Source organism: Chelonia mydas, chromosome 10, assembly GCF_015237465.2.
Source record: "Chelonia mydas isolate rCheMyd1 chromosome 10, rCheMyd1.pri.v2, whole genome shotgun sequence".
Taxonomy (NCBI): domain Eukaryota; kingdom Metazoa; phylum Chordata; order Testudines; family Cheloniidae; genus Chelonia; species Chelonia mydas.
The window spans coordinates 33,834,715-33,852,205 of record NC_051250.2 but is presented as its reverse complement, the minus strand read 5'-3'; the positions used below and the strand labels follow the sequence as shown (position 1 = coordinate 33,852,205).

General features: G+C 45.0%; 1 protein-coding gene across 2 annotated transcripts in view; it reads left to right on the top strand.

The window, feature by feature from the left end:
* The window catches only part of CLUAP1 (clusterin associated protein 1), a 164,837-nt gene that overhangs the window by 114,775 nt on the left and 32,571 nt on the right, over positions 1 to 17,491 (top strand). For both annotated transcript variants that reach the window (XM_007054457.4, XM_037911344.2), the window contains exon 9: positions 814 to 886. In XM_007054457.4, the coding sequence (XP_007054519.2) occupies positions 814 to 886 (73 nt within the window). The remainder of the gene's footprint in view (positions 1 to 813; positions 887 to 17,491) is intronic.

Here is a 17,491-nt window from a genome sequence, read left to right as displayed (position 1 = left end):
CATGTTTTCTTCCTCAGAATGCTGAGCTGGGAGGAATGTACCACTTCTCTGGCCTAGCTGTTGCTACCCTCGAAAACACCAGTGCTCCGGACAGCTTTCCTCTATTCCACCGTTCACCACTCTCCTAAATCCCAAATAATACTTAGCACATCTCTTCCTTTACAGTTTAGTAGAGCCATTTCTAACTAGCCATTTACCCCTGCCAGACTAGGATTTTGCAATGCCTAAAGGCCACTTTATAATTGCTTCTATATTGTTCTTGCTCATTAGATTCAGGCCTTTTAATGAATTGTGAGTCACTGGTTTTTATGGGAAATCCTGCTTTACAGAAAATCATCACTATTCATCAGTACATCAGCCGCTGTTCTAGCCCCCTGTTCTTTGCCTTTGCTCTCAATCCCCATATGTTGTTATTGTACCATAGTTACCTTAGATCTTTTTTTCCTTTCCATGGGAAGCACCTTTCACATAGAAATGGCAGTCATTGTTCATGGGATTGAGACAGTTGGGTTCATTTTCAATGTGGTGAGTGAGGGCTTAGTCACATGACTCTCATTGAGCGTTGTATGGCTGACTCCCTGTGCACTGCTTTACCTCTATGTATTCCTTACATCCCTCCCCTATGGTCAAAAAGGCAATGAACTCCCCAATTTATATGAAGACTGTTTCTTTCTGAAACACTTCCCATCCTGGAATTCTCTAGTCTTAATCTTCTCCTTAGTGCCCTTAACTGTTACTGCAGGAGCATCTGATTAACCATCTGACCTGGGAATGTGGCAGCTGTTCTGATTTTGATGTATTCACTCCTTGCAGGAAGCAGAGAACACACTACGCCTGATGCAGAACAGGCTGAAGGAGGAGGAAAAACACCTGCTCAAGAGTGGCAGTAAGCTATATTTCTTAACTGCATGGGTTAGAAAAATAAACTGTAAATTGTCAGCTGCTTCATATAGAAAGATCCCGTCAAAGCTGAGGGGAATTTTATCAGCTGCCTACTGGGTAGGCTGAAGAGCAGAAAAAGTAAAACCCCATTAGCTTAAAAAAGACTACCAGAATCACTAACCTAACATGTGTGCGACTGCACCCTGTAAATCCTACCTGCAGTACTGAGGGTGAGTGCAGTCACCTAGTAAATACCTCGCTTAACGTTGTGGTTAAGTTCCTGAAAAATGCTACTTTAAGCGAAACAACGTTAAGCTAATCCAATTTCCCCATAAGAATTAATGTAAATGCGGGGGTTAGGTTCCAGGGAAATATTTTTCACTAGATGAAAGACTATATTTTTTATATGTAGGTATGTATGTATATATACATACACACACAAACACAGAGTATCAGTTTTAAACAAACAATTTAATACTGTACACAGCAATGGTGATTGAGAAGCTCGGTTGAGGTGGTGGAGTCAGAGGGTGGAAGAGGGTGGGATATTTCCCAGTGAATGCCTTAATGCTAAATGACGAACTAGCACTCAGAAGGGTTAACACATTGTTGTTAATGTAGCCTCACACTCTACAAGGCAGCAGGAATGGAGGTAGGAGACACAGCATGGCAGAGAGAGACAGAGACACACATTGTGTTTGTGTGTGTGTGTGTGAGAGAGAGAGTGAGACAGAGGGGGAAAGACCTTGTGTATGAGAGAGAGACATGCACATTGCCCCTTTAAGTACACTGACACCACTCTATGTACATTGCCTTTTTAAGTAGATCAGTAAATTGAGACAGCAGCTGCTGCCAGCAAGCTCCCTCAGTCCTGAGCCCTGTCGTGCCCCCACCCCCCGGCTCTGTGGAGATGGGGTAAAGGAGCAGGGGGAGGGGGACACCCTGACATTAGCACCCCTCTTTCCTTCTTGCCCCTCTTCACAGCAAGCAGGAGGCTCCTGGGAGCAGCTCCAAGGCAGAGGGCACAAGCAGTAAGGGGAGGGACACCAGAACTACCTGGCTATTGATAGCCTGCTGGGTGGCTGCTGCACAGAGAACTTAGGGGAGCTGATGGGGGGCTGCTGGTCCACCCTGGTTCCAAGCCCCCACCAGCTAGCTCCAACGGGCTGCTCTTCCTGCAAGCAGTGGAGAAAGCAGGCGGCTGCCAAACAACGCTATAAGGGAGCATTGCGCAACTTTAAACGAGCATGTTCTGTAATTGATCAGCAACATAACAACAAAAACTGGGATGACATTAAGTGAGGAGAGGAGTACTTGTGGCATCTTAGAGACTAACCAATTTATTTGAGCATAAGCTTTCGTGAGCTACAGCTCACTTCATCGGATGCATACTGTATGCTCTGCAATAGCATGAAGGAGGTCATCTGGACTTCATTCCCAATCTCAGATTGTTATTCTCCAGACAGAAGGGGCTAGGCATGCTACAGAGGCACTGCGCATAGCTCCTGAGGGAAGGCACTGCTGAAGGAAGTTCAGTGTTTTGACAAGGGTTAAACTCCAATTCAGCAAGGTATTTAAGCATGTGTGTAACTTTGGCTATGGAACTAGGTGGTTGCTTAAAGTTACATAGCTGCTTATGTACCTCGCAGAATTGGAGTTTAAGTTCTGATTTCATTAGTTTGCATGCGCTTATATGCTGTGGAATTTGTGGATTGGTATTAATTCTTTATGGTGAATGATTCAGGTAATAACCTTTTCTCTAGTAAATCATGAATGAATGACTAATTTTGAAGGATGCTCCTTGATTACCAAAAATAAGTACATCATGGGCCATGGTCTACTCTCAACTACATCTGTGCATCTTCCTTGATTTTAGTGGGGGTATATGGGTATGAATGAAGTCAGAACTTGGGCCTATCATGTTAACTTTTACTTTTATTACATAGAAACCTAGTCGAGGATCAGAAGGGAATAATTTCCTCCTGAGGTTTTGTCAGCACTGTGAACATGTAAGATTGTGCTGCTTCAGTAGTTAGACATCAGTAGAACTCTCTTGTGTAAATTACCACAGTGACTTTAATATTGCAATATATGCATTTATATATAGCAGGAAAAATAGATGAGGATTAATCCTCTGGCTCAGATAAAGCAAATTCCATTAAAACTAAAATTGACAGAGAATGTAAAAGTTGCATTTGACAGTTTTAATTTTCAGCAGGTGTTCTCCCACCAGGCAAGAGGGAAAGAGAATTCATTCTCTCCACTGTTCCCACCACCATATATCAGTACACTTAAACTTATAAAAGTTTTCTATACCCCCTTTAGCCCTGGGAGTACAGGATGTACAATATATATTAGAATAACGTGTCATCTTTTTGTTGATTCTTCTGAGAATATATTAAGATGAAATTTGATAAAGACAAGTTCAAAGGACTTCACGTGGGAAGGAAAGCAAAACAATAAAATGGGTACTAACTGGCAAGGTGGTAGTACTGCTGAAAAGGATCTGAGAGTTATACTGAATCACAAACTGAATATTAGTCACCAAAGTGATGCAGTTGCAAAGAAGGCTAATATCATTCTGAGGTATATTACTAGGGAGTATCACAGGGACAGGATGCAGAGAAAAAATTTCTAGGCACCATTAATGACTGCTTCTTGGAGCAGCTAGTCTTGGAACCCAGAAGGGGAAAGGCAGTACTTGATGTAGTCCTAAGTGGTGCACAGGATCTGGTCCAAGAGATGAATATAGTTGAACTGCTCAGTAATAGCGACCATAATGTAATTAAATTTAACATCCTTCTACGGGGGGGAAATACCAACAAAACCCACCACAGCAGCATTTAACTTCAAATAGGGGAACTACTCAAAATGAAGAAGCTAGTTAAAGGGAAATTAAAAAAAACAGTCACAAGAGTGAAATGCCTGCAAGCTGCATAGAAACTTTTAAAAAACACCATAATAGAGGTTCAAACTAAATGTATACCCCAAATTTTTTAAAAAATGCCAAAAAATGCCAGCATAGTTGAACAACAGATAAGAGATGGTTACAGACAAAAATACATCCATTAAAAATTGGAAGTAAAATCCAACTGGGGAAAATAGAAAGGAGAATAAACTCTGACAAGTCAAGTGTAAAAATAATCAGGCAGGCCAAAAAAGAATTTGAAGATCAACTAGGAAAAGACAAAAACTAAGAGCAAAAAAAATTGTAAGAACATGAGAAGCAGGAAGCCTGCCTAACAATCAGTGGGGCCACTGGATTGCTGAAACAACAGTATATAGACATGCTGTGAGTTCCTGTTTTATCATATTTTATATTTGTAGACATTTTATATTTAAGCTTTGAGGTAATAAAGTTGGGTGAAAATCAGGATTGTTGAAGTGGAATGTATATCCAGTGCAGTGTTCAATCAAATCTGGTGCAGATAGTTTCTGTAAGCAATCTACGGCTAAAAATTACTAAATGTCTGGTAGACATAGAATCATAAAATACTAGAAATGTAAGGCTAGAAGGGACCTCTAGAAATGAACAAGTCCAGCCTCCTGTGCTGTGGCAGGACCAAGAAAACCTCCTAGACTATCCCTGACAGGTGCTTGTCCAGCTTGTTTTTAAAAGCTTCCAAAAAATGGGGACTCCACAACCTTGGAAGCCTATTTCAGAGTTTAACTACCCTTGTAGTTAGAAAGTGTTTCCTAATATCTAATCCAAGTCTCCCTTGCTGCTTATTAAACACATTACTTCTCATCCTAACTTCAGTGGACATGGAAAACAACTGATCACCATCCTCTTTATAACAGCCTTTAGAATAGCTGAAGACTGTTCTTAGGTCCCTGGTCATCACTGTAAGGATTCAGTACAACACTGAACAATTGTGCAGGTGCATATCCTTGCAAAACTGTCATGAAAATTTACCCACCCAAGGTCCAAGTCTGTTTGCCAACTCTAATACCATGACAATGTTAAAACTAAGGATATTTTGCCTGCCTGTCAAAAAATCAGCCTGGCAAAATAATTTTAGCATCAGGCGGATCATGTTGCTACAGTATAACAAATCTTGTGTTCCTCCATGGACAGTGTCCTTATTGGACACTCATTCATTTTACAGACTGAGTGGTTCTAATGGCAAAACAAGACACTGTCCTCAGTATTGTGTATATGTAACAAGTATCTGTCCTCAGTTCTATCAATGGTTTTTATAGTGCCCATCAGTGTAGTGCCTAATAATTTAAATGTCTTGTGATATGGGAGGGCCAGGGACCAGTGGGAGATAAATAAGCCCTAGGCTAATTATGGCTAGGGAGGGTTGCCACAGGTAATTGTAGTCAATTAAGGCCCTGCCAGGAACCTAATAAAATCGCTTGCTTCAGGCAGTCAGGGTGTGCGAGAAAGGAGAGAGGACTGGAGTTTGGAGGTGTGTTGCTGAGATTTGAAAGACCAGAGAACCGAAGGAAGGGAGACCCTTCCCCAGCAAGGCAGGGAGACTCCCTCCCCCAGTGTCAAGGACCGAGGGTAACGCTACCCAAGGGGGAAGAGGGTAAGAAACCTGCAGGGGTTGAGAGGGTCTGGAGCTCAGAATGAGGAGCAAACCCAGACCCCTCCCCCACTTCCCTCCTCTACCACCTTCCTGGGCCACTAGCAGGGCCCTTGACACCCCAAAAGCAAGGGCAAGGGGTGGCATCTTAGCCCCCCGCCAGGAAAAACATGGGACCCACCATACCAACATTGGCCATTTTGTCACAGTCTTTATTCTGTTATTCTCAACTAATCCAAGCTCTGAATTTCAATAAATTGGCACTTGCCTTCTCTCTTCAACCTCTGCTGTGCTACAAAACAAGTACGCTTTGCCAGAAATAGTCCTGTTATATAATTGTCTCTCGGGGTATCTTTGTGTGGAAATAAAGATTGTACAAAGGTTACCAATCAATTTAAGTATCACTCTTTGTAGTACCTGGTTTCCAATATTTCCATCTTGCAAACCGTAATAAAACCCCAGTCTGTTTCTGAAGTTCAGGTATTTATTAAGTGACTTTATAACACAATGTGGTATAACTTAATACAGCCCTCATTTTTCGCTATGATATTTTTACGGAGGTGCAGGTCACAACTTTCTGACAAATTTGAGTCGATGTGTTAAATAATTCCCTACTGAAAGATCAGGCTGGTACTGAGTTATATAGAAGAACTTTGTGAAATTCACAGGATTTCAGGAGAAGTTAGTTCGTTCTCTCTTTTCTCAGCAGAGGATCCTGAAGAAATGCTCAGTCTAATAGACCTCCAAGGGGCTCATCACAAAATATAAATACTGAGGATTTGATTTCTCCAGAATTAGCTAAAATGTAAGCTAACTAGAACTCCTGCTACATCTCCTGCAGAAAAATGAACTGCTGATTTTCAGTCCCATCTCATCAAAATATCAGCAGAGATGGTAGAAGGATTCAGACAATGAGAGAATCACGTCCATTAATGCGCACAAAAGCACAGAGCTTATATGGACAGGATGGGTGCTGAGCTCTGTCAGTCCGTAGTGACACACTAGTCACCATAGTCCAGTTTAAGTTGTCAGAATTGCCGTGGTACTTCTGTTCTGTATAGTGGATTGCAGCATTCCAGAACAGCCCAACTTACAGGGTACCTATCCATTACACAAAATATGAACAAAATCTTCTAGGATGCTTGTTTTAATCCGATCTAGAAATAAATTCTGTTAAAAAGCCTGCACCATCAGGAGCAGATGCAAGTGGGAAATTGGATCAATTTAAAGTTCAACTGATCCTTTCTGTGTTAATACTTTAAAAATGTGAACAGTATCTTAAACTACAATGTAAATATAAAAAGGTGACCTTAACAGAGGGTTAGATGTTGGGGGACATGGGAAATTACAAAAGGGTTGACGGAGCAACAAGAAGAAAATCAGTGGGGGAATCTGATGAATACTTTAGATGTCTGTACAGAAGTGCAAGGAGTATGGGGAATAAACAGGAAGAACTGGAAGTATTAGTACATAAGCTAAATTATGGTTTAATTGGCATCACAGAGACTTGGTGGGGTAAGTCTTATGACTGGAATATTGGTTAAAAAAAAGAGTATAGCTTGTTCAGAAAGGACAGGCAGAGAAAAGAGAGAGGAGGGGTTCCATTGTACATAAAATATATAGATTTGTTCTGAGGTCCAAAAAGAGGTGGGAGGCAGACCACTTGAGAGTTCCTTGGTAAAGATAAAAGGGTTCAAAATAGGGGTGATGTCATGGTGGAGGTCTATTCTAGATCATCAAATCAGGAAGAGGCAGAGGCATTTCTGAAACAAATAATGGAAACATCCAAAAACACAAGACCCGATAGTAATGGGGGACTTTAACTATCCAGACATATGTTGGAAAAGTAATACAGCAAAACACAAAATCTCCAATAAGTTCTTGGAATGTATCAGGGACAACTTTTTGTTTCAGACAGTGTAGGAAGTAACCGGGGGGCAGCCATTTTAGACTTGATTCTGACCAAGGGTATGTGTACACTACGAAATTAGGTCGAATTTATAGAAGTGATTTTTAGAAAGTGATTGTGTGTGTCCCCATACTAATGCACTAAGTGCATTAAGTCGGCGGAGTGTGTCCACAGTACCGAGGCTAGCATTGACTTTCGGAGCATTGCACTGTGGGTAGCTATCCCACAGTTCCCGCAGTCTCCGATGCCCATTGGAATACTGGGTTAAGCTCCCAATGCCTAATGGGGCAAAAACAGTGTCGCGGGTGATTTTCGGTTCATGTCGTCAGTCGCCCCTCCCTCCGTGAAAGCTATGGCAGACAATAGTTTCGCGCCTTTTTTCCGTGCAGGCGCCATACTGCTTTCAGCAGACGGTGCAGTAGGACTGCTAACCGTCGTAGTCATCCATCGCTTCCGCTGCCACTCTGCTCTCCTGATGCTATGAATCCACCTCTCAGGTGCTCTATATGACCGTCGTCATCCACCGCTTCCGCTGGCACTCTGCTCTCCTGGTGGTCTCGCAGGGCCGCTTCCGTTGCAACTCTTGTCTCGCCATACCACGGCAAGCATGCAGCCTGCTCAGCTGTTGTGTCCTGGCAGCAGACAGTGCTATAGGTGTGCAAAACTGGTCATCCAACCACCGCTTCCCCTGCAACTCTGCTCTTCTGCAGATGCCATACCATGGCAAGCATGGAGCCCGCTCAGATCACTGCGGCAGTTATGAGCATTGTAAACATCTCGCGCATTATCATGCAGTATATGCAGAACCAGAACCTGCAAAAGCTGGCGAGGAGGCGACGGCAGCACGGTGACGGCAGCAATGAGGACATGGACACAGACTTCTCTCAAAGCACGGGCCCTGCCAATTTGGCCATCCTAGTGGCAATGGGGCAGGCTCATGCCGTGGAATGCCGATTCTGGGCCCGGGAAACAAGCACAGACTGGTCCGCATAGTGTTGCGGGTCTGGGATGATTCCCAGTGGCTGCGAAACTTTCACATGTGTAATGGCACTTTCATGGAACTTTGACTTGCTTTCCCCTGCCCTGAAGCACAAGAATACCAAGATGAGAGCAGCCCTCACAGTTCACAAGCGAGTGGTGATAGCCCTCTGGAAGCTTGCAACGCCAAACAGCTACCGGTCAGTGGGGAATCAATTTGGAGTGGGCAAATCTACTGTGGGGGCTGCTGTGATCCAAGTAGCCAACGCAATCACTGAGCTGCTGCTATCAAGGGTAGTGACTCTGGGAAATGTGCAGTCATAGTGGATGGCTTTGCTGCAATGGGATTCCCTAACTGTGGTGGGGCGATAGACAGAACGCATATCCCTATCTTGGGACTGGACCACCAAGGCAGCCAGTACATAAACCGAAAGGGGTACTTTTCAATGGTGCTGCAAGCACTGGTGGATCACAAGGGACATTTCACCAACACCAATATGGGATGGCCGGGAAAGGTACATGACACTCGCATCTTCAGGAACTCTGGTCTGTATGAACAGCTGCAGCAAGGGACTTACTTTCCAGACCAGAAAATAACTGTTGGGGATGTTGAAATGCCTATAGTTATCCTTGGGGACCCAGCCTACCCCTTAATGCCATGGCTCATGAAGCCATACACAGGCACCTGGACAGTAGTCAGGAGCTGTTCAACTATAGGCTGAGCAAGTGCAGAATGGTGGTAGAATGTGCATTTGGACATTTAAAAGCACGCTGGCACAGTTCACTGAGTCAGTTAGACCTCAGCGAAACCAATATTCCCACTGTTATTACTGCTTGCTGCAGGGCTTTGGAGCTGTGCTCCGGCTCCACTCCAGCTCCAGGCAAAAACCTGCGGCTCCACTGCTCCGGAGCTGCTCCACGCTCCAGCTCTGGGCTCCGCTCCAAAGCCCTGGCTTGCTGTGTGCTCCACAATATCTGTGAGTAAGGGGGAGATGTTTATGGCGGGGTGGGAAGTTGAGGCAAATCACCTGGCTGCTGATTACGCACAGCCAGACACCAGGGTGGTTAGAAGAGCACAGCAGGGTGTGCTGCACATCAGAGAAGCTTTAAAAACCAGTTTCATAGCTGACCAGGCTACAGTGTGACAGTTCTGTTTGTTTCTCCTTGATGAGCCGCCCCCCCCCCCCCCCTTGGTTCATTCTACTTCCCTATAAGCCAACCTCCCTCCCCTTCCCCCTGTGATCACCGCTTGCAGAGGCAATAAAGTCATTGTTTCAAATTCATGCATTCTTTATTAATTCATCACACAAATAGGAGGATAACTGCCAAGGTAGCCCGGGAGGGGTGTGGGAGAAGGGAAGAACCGGGTGGGATGGTGGATGAGGGGAGGAGGGAAGGACTAGGCCACACTGTACTTTAAAACTTATTGAATGCCAGCTTTCTGTTGCTTGGGCAGTCCTCTGGGGTGGAGTGGTTGGATGCCCGGAGGGCCTCTCTCCTCCTCCCCCCTGCATTCTTGGGCGTCTGGGTGAGGAGCCTATGGAACCTGGAGAGGAGGGTGGTTGGTTACACAGGGGCTGCAGTGGCAGTCTGTGCCTTTCCTGCACCTCAACCATACGCCAGAGCATATCAGTTTGATCCTCCAGTAGTCTCAGCATTGCATCCTGCCTCCTTTCATCATGCTGCCACCACCTTTCCTCTTGATCCCACCACCTCTCCTGTTGCTCCAGCCATCTATCCTCTCATGCATCCCTCCTATCCTCACGTTCATTTTGTGCTTTCCTGGACTCTGCCATAGTCTGCCTTCACGTATTGTGCTGGGCTCTTTCAGTGCAGGTGGACTGCATGAACTCAGAGCATTTCATCGCAAGTGCGTTTTTTTAGCCTTCTTATCTACGCTAGCCTCTGGGACAGAGATGCTAGTCAGTGTTGAAACATTTGCAGCTGCGGGAGGAAAAAAAGGTAGAGTAAAATTGAAAAAGACACATTGGCCATTTAAAAGGAGGGGCTGATGTTTTCGGGTTAACGTGCAGCACAAACCCAACTAAACCCCGTGCACACACCCAATTCTCTGGGATGATCGCTTCACTCCTCCCCACACCACTGGCTAACAGCAGGGATGATTTCTTTTCAGCCACAGGCAAACAGCCCAGCAGGAACGGCCACCTCTGATGTCCCCTTAATAAAATTCCCCTATTTCAACCAGATGACCATGAATGATATCACTCTCCAGAGGATAACACAGAGATAAAGAACGGATGTTGCTTGAATGCCAGCAAACACCAGGACCACACGCTGCCATGCTTTCTTACGCAAAGATTCCAGACTACGTGCTACTGGCCTGGTGTGGTAAAGTGTCTTACCATGGAGAACGCAATAAGGCTGCCCTCCCCGGAAACCTTTTGCAAAGGCTTTGGGAGTACCTCTAGGACAGCTTCATTGAGATGTCCCTGAAGGATTTCCGCCCCATCCCCAGATATGTTAACAGACTTTTCCTGTAGCTGTACTGACCGCGAATGCATCCCAAGTCTTCAGGGCAAATTAATCATTAGACACGCTTGCTTTTAAACAGTGTATTATATTTACAAAGGTACACTCACCAGAGGTGCCTTCTCCGCCTTCAAGGTCTGGGAGCCTGGTTTGGGAGGGTATTGGCTCCAGGGTGATAAACAGTTCCTGGCTGTTGGGGAGAACGGCTTCTCATCTTGCCTGGTGTGCATTATCATCTTCCTCATCCCCAAAATCCTCATCCCTGTTGCATAAGACTCCCTTGCAGGAGTCCATATACAGGTGTGGGGTAGTTGTAGGGGCACCCCCTAGAATTGCATGCAGATCATAGAGGCAGTATGTCTGGGGCTCTGACCCCGAGCGGGCGTTTGCCTCTGTGTTTTTTTGGTAGGCTTGCCTGAGCTCCTTAAGTTTCACGCAGCACTGCTGTGGGTCCCTGTGATAGCCTCTGTCCTTCATGCCCTTGGAGATTTTTTCAAATATTTTGGGATTTCATCTTTTGGAACGGAGTTCTGATAGCACAGATTCATCTCCCCATACAGTGATCAGGTCCAGTACCTCCCGTTCGGTCCATGCTGGAGCTCTTTTGCGATTCTGGGACTCCATGATCATCTCTGCTGATGAGCTCTGCGTGGTCATGCCATGGTGACCAAACAGGAAATGAAATTCAGAAGTTGGCAGGGCTTTTCCTGTGTACCTGGCCAGTGCATCTGAGTTGAGAGTGCTGTCCAGAGCGGTCACAATGGAGCACTGTGGGATTGCTCCCGGAAGCCAATACCATCGAATTGCATCCACACTACCCCAAATTCGACCCGGCTATGTCGATTTGAGCACTAATCCCCTCGTCAGGGAGGAGTACAAAAATCAATTTTAAGAGCCCATTAAGTCAACAAAAATGGCTTTGTTGTGTGGACAGGTGCAGGGTTAAAATCGATCTAATGCTGCTAAATTCGGCTTAAACTCGTGTAGAGCAGGGCCAAGACGGAAAAATTGCTAGCAAATCTGAAGGTGAAAGGCAATTTTGGTGAAAGTGATCATGAAATTATGAGGATTTCATGATTTTAAGGAAAGGAAGGTGTGAGAGCAGCAGAATAAGGACAATGGACTTCAAAAAGCAGCCTTTAACAAACTCAGAGAGCTGGGAGGTAAGGTCCCATGGGAAGAAAATCTAAGGGAAAAACGTGATTAGGAGAGCCAGCAGTTCCTCAAGGGAACAATAGTAAAGCACAACTGCAGACTATTCTGATGCAAAGGAAAGGTAGGAGGAAACAATATGGTTCCATCAGGAGCTCTTTAATTACCTGAATATCAAAAAGGAATCCTACAGAGAGTGGAAATATGGTCAAATTGCTAAGGAGGAGTACAAAAGAATAGCACAAGTATGTAGGGACAAAATCAGAAAGGCTAAGGCCCAAAAATGAGTTACAACTGACAAGGGACATAAAAGGCAATAAGAAGAGGTTCTTTAAATACATTAGGAAGAAGAAAAAGACAAAGGAAAGTGTAGGTCCTGTACTTGCAGGGAAGGAGTAATGAGACCATTACTCCTTGTTCTGTCATCTGCTACCACAGAGAACAGTCTAGATCCATCCTCTTTGGAACCCCCTTTCAGGTAGTTGAAAGCAGCTATCAAATCCCCCCTCATTCTTCTTTTCTGCAGACTAAATAATCCCAGTGCCCAAAGCCTCTCCTCATAAATCATGTGCTCCAGCCCCCTAATCATTTTTGTTTCCCTCCACTGGACTCTTTCCAATTTTTCCCACATCCTTCTTGTAGTATGGGGCACAAAACTAGACACAGTACTCCAGATGAGGCCTCACCAATGCCGAGTAGAGGGGAATGATCACGTCCCTCGATCTGCTGGCAATGCTCCTACTTATAAAGCCCAAAATGCCATTAGCCTTCTTGGCAACAAGGGCACACTGTTGACTCATATCCAGCTTCTAGTCCACCGTAACCCCTAGGTCCTTTTCTGCAGAACTTCTGCCTAGCCTCTCAGTCCCTAGTCTGTAGCAGTGCATGGGAGTCTTCCTTCCTAAGTGCAGGACTCTGCATTTGTCCTTGTTGAACCTCATCAGATTTCTTTTGGCCCAATCCTCTACTTTGTCTAGGTCACTCTGTATCCCATCCTTACCCTTCAGGATATCTACCACTCCTCCCAGTTTAGTGTCATCTGCAAACTTACTGAGGGTGCAATCCACACCATCCTCCAGATCATTAATAAAGATATTGAACAAAACCAGCCCCAGGACCGACCCTTGGGGCACTCCGCTTGATACCGGCTGCCAACTAGACATGGAGCCATTGATCAGTACCCATTGAGCCCGATGATCTAGCCAGCTTTCTATCCACCTTAAAGTCCGTTCATCCAGCCCATACTTCTTTAACTTTCTGGCAAGAATACTGTGGGAGACCGTATCAAAAGCTTTGCTAAAGTCAAGGAATAACACGTCCACTGCTTTCCCCTCATCCACAGGGCCAGTTATCTCATCATAGAAGGCATTTAGGTTAGTCAGCCATGACTTGCCCTTGGTGAATTCATGCTGACTGTTCCTGATCACTTTCCTCTCCTCTAAGTGCTTCAAAATTGATTCCTTGAGGACCTGCTCCATGATTTTTCCAGGGATAAATTAGATGTATTCAAGTCAGCTGGGCCTAATGAAATTCATTTTAGGTACTTAAGGAACTAGCTGAAGCAATCTTGAAGCCATTAATAATTATATCTGAGAACTCCTGGAGGACAGGTAAGGCCCCAGAAGATCAGAGAAGGACAAACATAGTACCTGTCTTTAAAAAGGGAAACCAAGTAAAACCCAGGGAATTATAGACCAGCCAGTCTAACTTCAAAACCTGGAGCAAATTATTAAACAATTTATTTGTAAGCACCTGGAAGATGTAAGGAATAGTTAGCATAAACAAATCATGCCAAACCAACTTAATTTCCTTCTTTGATAAGGATTACTGACATAGTGAATGGGGGGAAGCAGTAGATGTGATATACCTTGATTTTAGTAAGGCTTTTTACACATTTCTGCATGGCATGCGGTTTAGATGAATTTACTATAAGGTGGGCGCACAACTGGTTAAAAGACCATGCTCAAAGAGTAGCTATCAATGGCTTGCTGTCAAATTGGGAGGATGTATCTAGTGGGGTCCTGTAGCGAACTGACAACTCACCGGCGTGGCACCTCCTGCTGGTCATCTGGGAATTAGCTCTTTTCCAGCTTGCGGAGTAGCCTCTGCAGGCCAGTGTCTCACCTGCCGCTGGCCCCGTGTCCTGCCCAGACCCCAGTGCCCTTTAGCCTGGGGTTCTGCCCCAGCAGTACCCCCACACTTTGGGTCTCCCCTCCCAGGGGAACCCCCAACCCTCTAAACCCACCTTGCCTCAGTGGCCACTGCCAGTCATCATCTAGCCCCTGCTCACTAGGGCAGACTGCAGTCTGTAAACCACTCATCATTGGCAAGGGGGTAGGACCTGCTGCCTTTGCCTAACCCCAGGCTACACCGCTGCAGCCCCAGTACCTCTTTAGGCCTGGCACAAGGCCTGCAGCCTGAGGAGATACCAGGCTAGAGCTCCCCAGCTCCCTTGCCCTGCTCCCTTGCCCTATTCCCCTGCTCTGCTCTGCTCTGCTCTGCTCTAGTACCTTGCTCTCAGGCACCTAGCCCTTCCCACTCCAGGGCTAGAGTAAGACTTCTACAGCTCCTGGCCCTCAGCCCTCTAATAGGGCCAGCTGTGGCCTGATAGGGGCATGGCCCCAGCTGTGGCTGCTTCCCCCAATCAGCCTAGCTTTTCCCAGCAGCAGCCCTCTCCAGGGCTGCTTTTACTATTGGCTCCCCCAGGCAGCTCTCTCCCAGGGCTGTTTTAACCCCTTCAGGGCCGGAGCAGGGTGACCACCCTGCTACTGGTCCTGTGGGGTCAGTCCTGTGTCTGGTATTATTCAATATTTTCATTAATGATTTGGATAATAGAATGGAAAGTATGCTTATAAAATTTGCAGATGATACCAAACTAAGACAGGTTGCAATCACTTTGGAGGCCAGGATTAGAATTCAAAATGACCTTGACTGGTCTGAAATCAACAAGATGAAATTCATTAAAGACAAGTGCAAAGTTCTACACGTAGGAAGCAAAAATCAACTGCACAACTACAAAATGGGGAATAACTGTCTAGGCGGTAGTATTGCTGAAAAAGATGTGGGGGTTTTAGTGGACCACAAACTGAATATCCGTTTTCAATGTGATGCAGCTGCAAAAAACGCTAAGATGATTCTGGGGTGTTATGTGAGACATAGGAGATAATTGTCCCGCTATATTCGGCACTGGTGAGGCCCCAGCTGGTGTTCTGCATCCAGTTCTGGGTGCGACAATTTAAGAAGAGTGTGGACAACTTGGAAAGAGTCCCAGAGACAAGCAAGAAAAGGGATAAAAGTTTTAGAAAACCTGACCTATGAGGAAAGGTTGAAAAAACCGGGCATATTTAGTCTTGAGGGGAAAAAAGACTGAGGAGGGACCTGATAACACTTTTCAGATACGCTAGGGGCTGTTATAAAGACGGTAGTGATCAGTTCTCCATGTCCACTGAAGGTAGGACAAGAAGTAATGGTTTTAATATGCAGCAAGGGAGACTTAAGTTAAATATTGGGAAACACTTTCTAACTGTAAGGACAGTTAACCTCTGGAATAGGCTTCCAAGGGAGATCGTGGAGTCCCCATCTTTGGAAGCTTTTAAAAACAAGCTGGACAAACACCTGTCAGGGATAGTCTAGGTTTACTTGGTCCTGCCTCAGTGCAGGGGGCTGACTTGTTGACTTCTTGAGGTCCCTTCCAGCCCTACAGTGCTATGATTGTATGAACTGATCCCCTGAAGCCTGATTAATGATTACCCAGAAACACGATCACATAACAAATGTCATGTTTGAGGTGTTCTAGTTATTCACTCATGGATTCCCATTAAAGACTTGGAGACCCATTGCAAATTATTTAACTTTGAAATGAGCGAGGTGCTGAGCACCCTCACACAGTGAACGTTAAGGGCATTCGTGCTGACGTTGAGGGTGCTGTGGGGCTCAAGCATCCACGGAAAAAAATAGTGGATGCTCAGCACGCACCAGCCGCAGCTGTTTGGCAGCACCGCCAATCAGCTGTTCGGCAGCTCTGCAGATCAGCTGTTCGGCGGCTGGGGGAGGCACTTGGGGGAAGGTGGAGAGCAGCGAGCGGTGGGTGGGCAGGGGCCTCAGGGAACGGTTTGGAGTGAGGGCAGAGCCTCAGGGAAGGGGGCAGAGTGGGATGGGAAGAGGTGGAGTGACAGTGGGGCCTTGGGAAGGGGTGGAGTGGGGGCAGGGCCTCTTGGTGGAGCGGGGGTGGAGCACCCCCAGGGAAAAATAAAAGTCAGCACCTAGGGTTAAGGGCACCCAACACCTTACAGCAGATATTCAACGCATCATAAGACCAGACAGTGCGTGAACAAACACAGTACAAACAAATGAAAAGAAATAATTGCCATATATTTTGTTCATTTATTTTAACAACTTCAAATTAATTGGAATAATTTGGTGATACTTTTATAGATGCACAGATATTAAAGCCAGAAGGGACTCTCATTTACGACCACCTCGTCTGACCTCCTGCATAATGCAGGCTAGAGAATTTTACCCAGTAATTCCTGCATCAAATCCACAAGTTCTCCATGAGCTTGAGCAGAACTTTGAGAATGCTCTAGAAAGACTTTGTGTGATGAGAATCCTCCACTTCCCTTAGGAAGTTCTTTCAGTGGTTAATTACCTTCACTGTTAAAAATTTATGCTTTTTCCTAGTTTGAACTTGGTACTTAGAAAGTACAGTAATAGGCAATATAGAACTACCTAGGGGAGCTAGACAGGTGGATACTTTATTATCATACTTCACAATATACCAATCTGTGTTTTGTGGTATAGTTTGTAAAAATAATGGCATCTTGTGGCCTGAATTTTTTCAGTGGTTGCACACCTTAATTCCCATTAAAGTCAATAGAAGCTGCAAGCGCTCAGGCCCTCTGGAAAATCAGCCCTCAATTCTGGTGATGAAATCTTTCAGGGAAGTGGGAAGAGAGATTGAAATGTTCTGTATGACTTATAAGATATGTGGCTTATTGAGGTTCTACTGTATATATCCGAGAATTTCAATGCTCCTAGGTATCAGTCGTGTAAGGTATCAGTATGTAAGTTGACACATGTGGCTCCATTGAGTTTAATGAGAGTACACGTGTGAGTCTTGCAGGATTGGGGCATCACAGCTGGAAGTTGGGCTGCTAACTCTCTTGGGTCCCTTTAAAAATCCCAACTTACTTTTTTTTTTTTAAAGAAAAATATGGTCTTGTCTTTCTTGTTTGATTTAAAGTTTCAATGAGTTGAATTAGATTTTATTTTTTAGATCAAATACTTATAAACTGCCAGTTTGGTTTTCCCATAGTGTGTTTTTACCAAAATCAGTGTAGAAAACAGCATCTTTGGGAATCCAATAATAATTGTTATGGATCCAATCCATGCATTCTCAAAGCTCTGATTTTATCATGGAATTAAACATGTTAATGCTAAATAACATATTTGATCCTAAAGTTTATCACTAAACCCAGTGCCTTTAATTTAAATCAGTCTCAGTGTTCTCGCTCCAATACCATTTTGTTCTACAATTTAGCAAAAT